Source organism: Orycteropus afer, unplaced genomic scaffold, assembly GCF_000298275.1.
Source record: "Orycteropus afer afer isolate SDZICR_OR568_19922 unplaced genomic scaffold, OryAfe1.0 scaffold00022, whole genome shotgun sequence".
In the NCBI taxonomy this organism is placed as follows: domain Eukaryota; kingdom Metazoa; phylum Chordata; class Mammalia; order Tubulidentata; family Orycteropodidae; genus Orycteropus; species Orycteropus afer.
In genome coordinates this window covers 12,332,013-12,344,201 of record NW_006921609.1, presented here as the reverse complement: position 1 = coordinate 12,344,201, position 12,189 = coordinate 12,332,013, and the positions used below count along the sequence as shown (strand labels likewise).

At 35.3% G+C, this 12,189-nt stretch overlaps 1 protein-coding gene across 1 annotated transcript in view; it reads right to left on the bottom strand.

Moving 5' to 3' along the window:
• ROBO2 (roundabout guidance receptor 2) overlaps positions 1-12,189 on the bottom strand; it is a 933,205-nt gene that overhangs the window by 131,307 nt on the left and 789,709 nt on the right. Inside the window, exon 9 of the mRNA XM_007934915.1 lies at positions 7,016-7,187. Coding sequence (XP_007933106.1) covers positions 7,016-7,187 — 172 coding nt within the window. The remainder of the gene's footprint in view (positions 1-7,015; positions 7,188-12,189) is intronic.

Below are 12,189 nucleotides of genomic sequence, written 5' to 3'. Positions count from 1 at the left end.
CGGCAACCACCAATCGTCTGTCAGTTTGTCTTACTGTGGTGGCTTGAGTGTTGTTGTGACACTTAAGGCTATACTACCAATATTTCAAATACAAACAGGATCTCCCATGGTGAACAGGTTTCAGTGGAGCTTCCAGATTAAGCAGACTTGGAAGAAAGAAGGGGGCATCCCTTCTCAAAGAATTGGCCAGTGGAAAGCTCATGAACAGCAGTGAAACACTGTCCAATGTATTGTTGTTGTTGTTATGTGCCGTCGATTTGGCCCCAACTCATAGCGACCCCTCCTTGGGTTTCCTAGGCAATATCACCACGGAAGTAGGATTGCCCAACCTTTCTCCCAAGGAGTGGCTGGTGGGTTTGAACCACCAGCCTTCTGGTTAGCAGTCAAGTGCTTTAGCCACTATGCTACCAGAGCTCCCTTAATTTAACTAGTACTTAACAATTAAGAAAAAATAGCTGTCTTGTCAGACTGTTTTTATGATATGACAAAAATAGACTTTTAATGCAAAAATTAGAGTATTTAACTATATTAAATCCTGTGTTCATTTTCCATAATTCCATGATTTTGGAAGCTGTAAGCTCAGTACCTTTGTTGTTGTTGTTACTTTATCAAATATTACTTTGTACCTTTGAGACCTTCAGAGGTATTTCATAATGACTTAGGATGTGCATCAGATGCTTTTCTAATGTAAACTAATTAAATTTTACTTTTTAATCACTCTTCCCACTTTTCCAAATGATTAGTAAGATATGACCTTGACATTTTTGAGGACTACTCCCAAGACTTGCACCCAAAATTATTTCTAAAGCATAAAATTACTTTCAAAAAATATTTTTAAGCATGTAAGGAGCTTTGTTAATAAGACTTCCTAGAGATATCAATATAACTCATGGGATTGGTTTACTAAATTAAAAGGTTTCGGACTGTAGTCTCAGGAAACAATATTGTCAATAGGCATTAAGATAGTTCATAAAGATAATGCTATACACTCTAGTCTGGTGAGTAGCATCTGGGGTTTTAAAAGCTTGTGAATGGCCATCTAAGATACAACTACTGTTCTCTACTCACCTGGAGCAAAAGAGAATGAAGGAAACCAAAGAATTAAAGAAGAAACTAGTTCACAGGGCTACCCCACACAAACCATAGACTCTTCTAATTTGAGATCAGAAGAACTCCATGGTACCTGTCTATCACTACCAACCATTCCAACCCGGGACACAATAGAAGGTCCCAAATAAAATGGAGGGAAAATATAAAAACAAAACTCAAATTCCTAAAAAAGGCCAGATACTGATGGAGACTAGAGGAACCTCAAAGACTATCACATTAAGATGCACTTTGAACTTGACACTGAAATTACTACTGAAGGTCACATTTCAGCCAAATAATAGATCAACTTGAAAAATAAATATTATCACTCAAAAGTAATTGCTTCCTTAAATAATCAATTTTTTGAGACCAAACAATCACCATTTACCCAAAAGCAAATATGAGAAGGCAAGGAGAGGAAGAGAATAGAAACAGAACAAAAAGAATGGAAGTAATGAAAATGCTGACACATTGTGAAAACTGTAACAAATGTTAGAAAAATTGGCATACAAATTGTTAAACAGGAACTTAATTTTCCATGTAAACTTTCACCGAAAACACAATGAAATATTTTTGAGAAAGCATAAGTTTAAGTGAAAACCTCACTTAGTCCCTTCAGATGTTTAGATACATTAGATAACAACTGGTAGTGACCACAGACAGCTATGCCTAGACATCTTCCATCCAACAGAGCAAATGCATGTCTCAGCAAAACAATGTATCACAGGCCAGGAGTAGAAATTCAGGGCCACAGCTAAGAACTTGAGACATAAGACTGTGTTTCCCTAGTGGTGAATGCACACTATAATTTAAATGTGTGGTAGAAATAACGAAGTCACCTGGAGGCAAGCTTTATCTAGAGCTTGTTGGAAGATAACTTCACAATGAAAGAAATGACATTGACATATCCAGATCCAAGCATGTCTTTCTTAAGAGAAAATTTCATAAATTTCAACTTAGAGTTCTTTTAATTATCCATAATATGCATTTTGCCATAAAGACAATATTAAAAAAAAAAAGGATAGATTTTGATACTACTGCCAATCAATAGTAATGAGATACAATGTCTTCTGGACTTTCCTCCATCTTAAAATTAGTAGATTTTTTTTCTCAAGAAGGTCATCTTGTATTACCATAGGTATAACCATAAAATTCATTTTGCTTAATACTGTAATCTCCTTTGCCCACTAGTTAATCAATACCAGTTTACATGACTATCTACTTAATAATCAAGGGGCTCTGGTGGTGTAGTGCTTAAGGCATTTGACTACTAACCAGAAGGCTGGCAGTTCAAACCCACCAGCCACTCCGTGGAAGGAAGTTTGGACAATCTACTTCCATAGTGACACTGCCTCAGAAACCCAAGGAGGGGTTGCTATGAGTCAGATCTGACTCAACAGCAGTGAATTTGGTTTTTTGGATTTAATAATCAATATGCATCAAGTTTAACCAATTTTAATTTAAGTGTAGAAGTTAAAGGCATAAGATACAATGCAGTTCCAGTCAAACTAAATTGACCACAGTTTTCAGAGCTGTGACCATTTGAAAGCAGATCCCCAGTCCTTTCATTTTAAGGTCCCCTGTGTGGTTTCAAACTGCCAACCATATGGTTTGTAATAGAACATTTAACTGTTTGTGCCACTAGGATTCCAAAACCTACTATATCAAGATATGTATTTAAATACATATGTGTGTGTCAAATTATGTATTTATGAATACACACATACATTACATACATATGTGTATATATGGGAGCTCTGATGGCATAGCACTTAAGGCACTTGAATACTAACCAGAAGTCTGGAGGTTCAAACTCACCAGCCACTACTCAGAAGGAAGATTGGGCAATCTATTTCCGTAGAGACCACCTCAGATACCTAAGGAAGGGTCGCTATGAGTCAAATCAACTCGTCGGCAGTTGGGTTTGGGTTTTTTTGTGTGTATATGTATGTATGTAGAAATATAATAAGTCCATGTGTGGTGTACTGGTTAATGTGCTTGATTAATAAATAAAAAGCTTGGAGGTATGAATCCACCCAGAGGAGTAAAGGCAGAAAGGCCTAGTGACATACTCCCAACAAATCAGCCATTGAAACCCTGTGGAACACGGTTTACTCAGACACACATTGGGTTACCATGAGTTGGAATTGACTCAATGGCAACTATTTGGCAGGAATATATAAAATCTTATAACATACAAACTTTAAAAATCTAAGAAAACAAGAAATTCTTGTTTGTCTCTTGCTCAAAAACAAAAATTAAAACCATTTGCTACACTAATTTTCTTTCAAATTCTTCAACTTAGAAGTAAATAAAATAAACTTAAGAGAATGTGGAAGAGCAATAGTATAATAATTATCACACATCTGGCAATAATTGTGCAAACAGGATTCAAACTGAAAATTTAATGGAATATATTTTATATATGAGACAAAAAAAAGAAAGAGTAGCTCGCAAAGATTATAAACAAGTTTTCAATTCAGGAAAAAAAATGGATCTAAATTATCATAGTAGACTCATTTCTTAAAATTTAATTAACATTACTTCTTTGTTTCAAATGAAACATCTATATAGAACACTAGTAATCTCTTACAACTCTTCCCTTTATTTTCTTATCCCTGAAACGATTACATTCTGCCAAAAAACAAAAACAACAACAACAAAAAAAACAACCCTACAAACCAAACTCACTGCCATTGAGTTGAATGCAACTACCTCTCCTTGGGTTTCCAAGGAGGTATCTCTACAGAAGTAGAATGCCCAGTCTTCCTTCCAGGAGTGGGTGGGTTTGAACCACCGGCGTTCTGGTTAGCAGTCAAATGCCTTAGGTACTATGTCACCAGAGCTCCCCAAATTCTGCCAAGGGACATCTGATTAGTTTCTTTCTTTCCTTCCTTTTCTTCTTCCCTTCCTTCCTCCCTCCCTCCCTCTCTCCTTTCATTCTTTCCTCTCTGTTTCCCACCTTTCTCCTCTCTCCCTTGCTTCTTTCTTTCCTTCCTTTTCTTCTTCCCTTCCTTCCTCCCTCCCTCCCTCTCTCCTTTCATTCTTTCCTCTCTGTTTCCCACCTTTCTCCTCTCTCCCTTGCTTCTTTCTTTCCTTCCTTTTTTTTTTTTTTTTCTTTTCTTTTACTGCTGACATGAATAGCTCATCGCCTTTTAAATGAATTTGATCAATAATGTAATTGAAAATCTCCTGGCCAGAAGGAATTTTTAGTTTCAAGGATGTTATGGGTGAAAGACGACCAGAGGTTTCCATGACACTAAGGTCGAAGGTTAAATGAACATTTAGGATTTCCAGTGATCTGTGAATAACTCCATGGTTTTCAGTAACTAAGCATTATAAATCCTCAATAAACTTTTCATATAAGATCATGGTGTGACATTTATTGCCAATAAAATATATGAATACATTTCTTCTCTATATACCTTTGAGATGCTATTTGTTCTACTCATAGACCTCTCATTACAATTTCCTAATTATCTGAGAGAAAAAGGTAGGGTAGAAGAAAAGAAGACGTGAAGCACAGTGCCAATGAATTAATGAGAAAAATCTTTTATAGGAATGTTTTAAAACTCAAATACATTGAAGCATCTTAGCTCAATTTATAATCAGGAAAATTATCACTCAGCACAGCACCTTAACTAACCATTAGCAATTTCATCTTATATGATCACTTGAGTTAAAAATATTTCCAGGAAAAAAAGTCTAAGTGCAAAAATGTAATAATAGAAACATTGAAATGGATGGAACAATTAATCACTCATTTCTCTGAATATATGTTTTCATTCTGCATTGAAATTTCAATTGGCTCTAAATTGGCATGGATCACACAGAAAAAAAAATATTGAAAAAAGATGGCTCACATATTATTAAATCATTAACCAATCTGAAAATTCCAAAGCGTGCACACACACACACACATATATATATATATATATATATATCTTGAAGTTAGATTTCTTTGCTGTCAAAAATCAATAACTTTTATAACCTCTATTTAATGGTGGCTGCAAAAGGATCTTGACTTTGTGATTGCTTACTTAAGTAAAAATCAATGTGGGAATTAATATCCAAGTCAGTTGAACCAAAGTGTATAGAGCCATCTCAGTCATCAGAAGATTTTAACTTGCTCATCATGCTTTTAATTTCAATGTCAGAAATGAAATAATAATTCTAGAATAATTTACTATTTCTGAGATTATACAACAAGTAAAATACATTGTGAAAAGAAAATGTTTCCTTTTCATTACTTCAGACATGTTCTGAGTATTCACCATTTCAGTATTCATGAACAATATCAGTTATATCAACTGGCTTTTAATATATCAGTTTTGTTTTCTACAAATATGGTTTGCCTTTTCAATAACCATTTCTTAATTTGGAAACATTTTAAAGTCTATCTCCTGTAAAATACTATAAGCAACCAGATTAAAATAGGGATCTAATTCATTATGCTTGGGATGTTTTACAGTAATATAGAATAAACATTATGATTTGGCCAGAATATTTTATATTCCAAGTATAAGTCTGTGGCCATTTTTGCTGACAATAGAACACATAAGAACTTAGAAAGATTAACAATAATCTTTACTCTTTTAAAGAACGGCAGAGGTACAAACGATCAAAGATCTTGCACATCAAAAGGAAGAATGTCTCATCACTGTTACCCTTGAACCTGACTTCTCCTTTCAGCTCCATAGCAGTAAATCTCTGCAGCATCAGCAGGTGCAGCCATTAACAACTCAATGTCGTTGCAGCCAATGTTTGTCTGTTCTATTTATTCCCATTCCTGGCATGGCAATGAATCAGGCAATACTATGGACAGATATTTAAAAATACTGCCTTTCTATTAATTTTAAATGACTTTTTTAATCTACATGTAAATTTGAATTGTATGAAAATGCATCACATTGTCACCAGCAGAGAAAGAAGAGAATCAAAGAGGTCATAAACCAAAGCTCTAATACCTGAGAAGCTAGCATCAGGACAAAAACAAAATAAAATTAAAAACTCACAAATATAAGAGCACAAGAAATAATTCTTAATTTTAAGAAATCAAAGATAGGTATTAAGTTCATGCTGAAAGATTCATGAAATAACTAGCTCCACCTAGCTGCCAGGAGCTTTGGTAGCATAGTGCCTAAGGCATCTGACTGCTAACCAGAAGGCTGATGCTTCAAATCCACTAGTCACTCCTCAGAAGGAAGTTGGGCAATCAGCTTCCATAGTGATACTTCCTCAGAAACCCAAGGAAGGATGGCTATGAGTAAGGTCCGGCTTGACGGCACATAACAACAACAACCACCTCACTGCCAATTATGACAAATAAGCTTGTGGGGAAAAAATCAAATGATAAGAGTGCTATATCTCTTTCAACTGTTATTAGAAATGTAGCTTCTTTCATTAAAAGTCATAGTATATATGTGCAAGTAAAAATTTAATTTTTTGCATTCCTTTGTAGTTTGGTAGGCATTTAATTAAACTCAGTGAATATGTAATTAAAAAGTCATAGGAATATCATGTCATTAGCTAACGAAAAACACACCCCTGTTTTTACTGATAATATTGAAGGTGATATCTCCTCCTCTTTTTATAAAACAAAATGATTAATATCCATTAGAAACAATCATGTCAGCATAAGTCTACATAAAAATATGCAGTATATATTTCTATATACTGCCATTGTTATGCCATTTATTTTAAGAATATAATGGATTCTACTTTGATGCTCTTCTTTGGGAAAATAAATGGTGTTGTATCAGGGAGAATCAGAATTATTCAGAAAGCTACTTTACATAGGTTCAAATTTTGAAAATAAGCATTAACAGAAATGAATTAACAAATCAGAAAAATTTATGTGGTTAACGGTATGTTGAGATAAAATCACTATTTTCATAAGACAAGTCTAATAATAATAATAACGCACCATCAGTAACCTCCAGTTGAGCTTTTGCTAAAATGCTTCCTGCCACAGTTAAGGCCTGGCAAATGTAGTAACCCGCATCTGAACGCTGAATGTTGGTAATGGTGAGATCTCCAGTTGGTGACACTGAGCATCTACTGTTAGGCTGCTGGGGTTGGTTTGGGAAGAGGAGATTCTGTGGAAACAAACACAATCTCATGAGTATTTCTTTTCCCCTCACTCAGCAGGGAAAATAAAACAGCTATTAGGGAGCTCTGGTGGCATACTGCCTAAGGCATGTGACTGCTAATTAGAAGGCTGGTGGGTCAAACCCACCAGCCACTCCTTGGAAGGAAGACTGGGCAATATACCTCCATAGAGATACTGCCTCAGAAACCCAAGAAGGCCTCGCTATGAGTCGAGATCAACTTGATGGCAGTGAATTATTTATTTATTTTTTTGGTTTGGTTGGAAAAAGGAAGAAGAGATTTCTTCAAAAAGTGCTACTGAAATTAATAAATGTCATGCAGTGAATTTCACTGAGAAACTTTATCAAAATCATGGAAAATAATCTTCTCTAGGAAGCAAGCATGATCTAGTAGAAGAAACAATCATCTGCAAATTTAAATATCTGTATCTTTATCTTAATCATTTATTCATTCTCTTACTTTTTGCTAGTTGTTTAATATCTTTTGAGACTTGGTTTCCTCATCTGTAAAATGGCATTATAATGTTATTCTGACTCAAGCCATAAGACACTGTGAAAATCAGGATTGTAGTATGAACTATATATGTACTTTAAAAGCTGCAAAGAACTAAAGAATACCAAATATAATTTCTTCTGATCATTTGAAATAATTGATTGGCTCAATTAAATTTCTCTGAAAGGTGTTCAAAATTGTATGACTGAAACTGATACAGACAGCTGAATTTTCTTTTCCTATAAGCTTTCAATATAACATAATAGCTTCAGAAGTTTCTACAAACAAATGCTACACTTAAGCAAGATTAAACAAATTATTGAAAATAAAAATCGAATGCAGAATGTTTCTGGAAATATACATGCTAAGCTTAAAGGTTTCCATAACACAACTTTAAAAAATTAGTTTACCAAGTATCTCATAATAAATACATACAGCCTAACTGCAAAGCTTTAAAAGTTCTTATATGAGCACAGTGATGTTAACCTGGATGACCTATGTTGCTTTACTGTTGTTCAATTAAGAAAAACATTTGGGTATAATAAATCATATTGAGGTATGTTTCCAAGTTGGATTATAAATAAGGACATATCAATTTTTACGTTGTATTTACTTACAAAAAAGAACATTATAACCCTCTGGGACTTATTTCTCAATATAGTAATTAATTTTCCAGGTTTGTAATTAAACAGTTTCAATACGCTACAATCAGGAGGTAATAACATTCAATTAAAGGCACAGACACATTTTCACCTTAAAATGTTTTTACCCTTGAAGTAATACCAATGGAAGAGGATAAAATAGGGCATTAACACTTTTCAATTACACTAAATGACTTTAATCCTGCAAATGATGTCCTACTTTAATTAGAAGCTCTTCTCTTTATTGCAACATGATGGATGTCCACTTTATTAGATTCAAGTGTGACACTATAAGCCCACTTTACATAAACATTACCATGTTATTAAACCCCTTCCAAAAGAAGTGATGTTTGCTAACATGTCAGGAATATAATTTCAAAATGCTATTGCCCTCTTATAAAATTTGTGTTACTGTATGAAGCTAGACAGTTCTACACATATGAAGCATAATTTGAGAACAAGTTAATTCTCGTACGGCATCCAAATATATTACTGAAATAAACCATCTAAAAGAGAAGGGTCTAAATTTTAAAGCCACTTGAAAATGATACAATAATTCAAAGTGTGCACTTTTGTACAATTAGCCATTAGAATACTAATTTACATAGCACTAATACATCAGATGGGTTTAATTCACTCTGGGATCTCTTTCCCTACAAAGTAATATCAGTCCACCTTCTAAATGATTCGTTGACATGGAAAATGGCATATGATTGAGGTTAACCCATCATCTTTATCCCCTGCTTGTGTGACACAGGCAAAAGAAAATGTATTACAAGCAAAAACCAGGAACTCTACAGAGCTCTTCTCGCCTTCAAGTGCCTGGGTGCTAATTGGCATTATTGGCATTATTGGCACATATTGAGGCATACGGACCATTAAGTCCAGACTCTTAACTCTTTGTGCTGATGGGTAGTCATAGATCACTGTAAAAATTGGATACTGGAGACAGTAACACCGATTTATTTTTCCTAATATCCAAACTCATGATTTGAAAATTTACAATTTGATCAAACTCTTCTCTTTTGTTCCCTCTCTCTCTTTCTCTCTCTGAGGGGGAAGTAGGGAAGAAAGAGGAAGGGAAGTAAAATTAAATAATAATAAAAAAGAAAAGAAAAGAAACAAACAAACAAAGATTACAATTAAGTCAAATTACTGGACTAGAAATTTTATATAACCCTTTAGATTAACATCTTTGAAATTATACTTTGCTTTGTCAAATGACAGAAAAAAAAAAAAAAAAAACACTAAATGCTATTTGACTATTACTTTTCCCAAAGTCATTAAAACACAATGTAGCATATTTTAAAATGATATATGTATGCAGAATCTTGTATATAATACCTAGCTATTTTAAGAGCAAATTTACATATAAGGAGCCCTGGTTGCACAGTGCTTAAGTGCTCAGCTCTAAATGGAAAGATCAGTAGTTCAAACTCATAAGCTACTCTGCTGGAGAAAAGACCTGGTGATATACTCCTATAAAGATTAAACCAAAAATCAAACCCAATACCATTGAATTGATTTGGATTCATAGCTACTCATGGATAGCATAGAATTGCCCCATAGGGTTTCCAAGGCTGTAAATATTTAAGGAAGCAGACTGCCTCATCTTTCTTCCATAGAGTGGCTGGTGGGTTTGAGCCACCAAACTTTTTGGTAAGCAGCTGAATGTTTTAATCACTATGCCACCAGAGTTCCTCCCGTAAAGATTGTTGTTGTTGTTGTTGTTATGTGCCATTGAGTCCGACTCGACTCATAGCTACCCCTCCTTGGGTTTCCGAGGCAGTATCATTAGGGAAGGAAGTGATATGATATGATAAATAGGTTCTTAATATAGACTAAAATACATGGAAGGAAGTGATACTGCCTTGGAAACTCAAGGAGGCTTCGCTATGAGTCAGGTCCACTCACTGCACATAGCAACAACAACAACATCACTACGGAAGTAGATTGCCCAAACTTCCTTCCAAGGAGTGGCTGGTGGGTTTGAATTTCCTTTCTTCTGGTTAGCAATCAAGTGCCTTAGGCACTATGCTACTAGAGCCCCCCCCCCCATTGTTGTTGTTTGCCATCGAGTCGGCCCCGACTCATAGCGACCCCTCCTTGGGTTTCCGAGGCAGTATCACTACGGAAGTAAGATTGCTCAACCTTCCTTCCGAGGAGTGGCTGGTGGGTTTGAACCGCCAGCCTTCTGGTGAGCAGTCAAGTGCCTTAGGCACTATGCTACCAGAGCTGCCATCCCCCCCTCCCCCATTACTGCCTAGGAAATCCTATGAGGCAGTTCTACTCTGCCCTGTAAGGTTACCATGAGTCAGAATTTACTCTAAGGCAGTGGGTTTGGTTTGGCTTACAGCTATGTCTCTTTAACAACAAGACAGACATTCAAGGGATTTTAGTTAACATGTGGATTTAACGTATAAATTTGCAATAATATTTCTTTACAGTATTATATTTATTATGGTCTTGAGCATAATGTGTAAAGTATTTTTACATATCTACTGTATCTTAATCATGTAATTTTAATAACTCATGTGAAATAAAACTAATTAACCCCAAATTATTATAAACCCAACCACAGTCACTGTCATTAAGTCGATTCTGACTCATAGCCACCCCCACTGGGTTTCCAAGGCTGTAATTCTTTATGGAAGCAGACTGCCTCATCTTTCTTCCACAGAATGGCTGATGGGTTGGAACTACTGACCATTGGCTGGTTAGCAGCCAAATGCCTTAACCATTACACCACCAGAGCTCCTCCAAATTATTATAGATTAAGGAAATTCACTTTTGTGAAGTTAAACTACACTAGAAAAATTGTACAGTTCAAAATGAAAAAGAAAGTGTGGACATGGCTTTTGCATTTTTTTCTTTCAGTGAGTGAGTATGAGTGTGTGTGTATGTGTATACATGTACATGGGCATTTAACTATGTCATGTTGCTTTAACTCATGGAATGTTTCTATCCCACAGCTATTTTTTACTCAAGAAACTCTCTTTAGAGCAGATATCTAGTTCACTTTGACTAAGTGATTAAAAACACAACAACAACCTGAGAGTAAAGGCCTAAAGCAATTCTCACATTAAATAAGGTAGAGTAGTGGCTATTAGTGTACCTTATCTCCTTGCCACCCCCTCCACCTCCCACAAAACGAAGTATATGTGACTCCAACAAGGAGAGTTGAGGAAAGGGAGAAAGACAATTTGTCCTTCTGGGCTGAGTTTTTAACCTGGGGTTGTACAGAAACATATAGGACCCTAAGCTTCCTCTGGGGAGATGACTCTCTAGGCAGACACATGCTTTTTGATAAATAGGTTCTTAATATAAACTAAAATATACCATATCTCTGGCAATTTTTTTAGATTTCTTGAGACTTTTAGTAATGGATTGCATTATCCTCTCGGAAACTACAGGGTAATGAGGAAAAAGATCAGTCGGTGTCTTCCTGAGAACTGTGTGTATATTTGGGGATGGTTCTGGAGAATCTAGAATAAGAATCTCTCTAGCTTCCTCAGGAATTCACAGATATATACTTAGGCAAAGAACAGAATTTCTTATCTGCTTTAAGCTGGAAGTCTGATAGCATACTGGCTAAGGTATTTGGCTGCTAACAAGGAGTTCAATGGTTCAAATTCATCAACTGTTCCACAGGAGGAAGTAAAAATTTGTAGCTTTGGAAACTAATGTTGGTCACTATGAGTTGGAATTGACTCAATGACAGTGGGTTTTTTTTTTTTTTTTTTTTTTTAGTTTTAAGCTAGTATTTAGAGTATCTCCTGGCATTTTTGTTTTGTTCCACATTACCCTGGACTTCTGTGAATTCATTTTGTCATTATGGAGAAGTTTTTCATTTCTG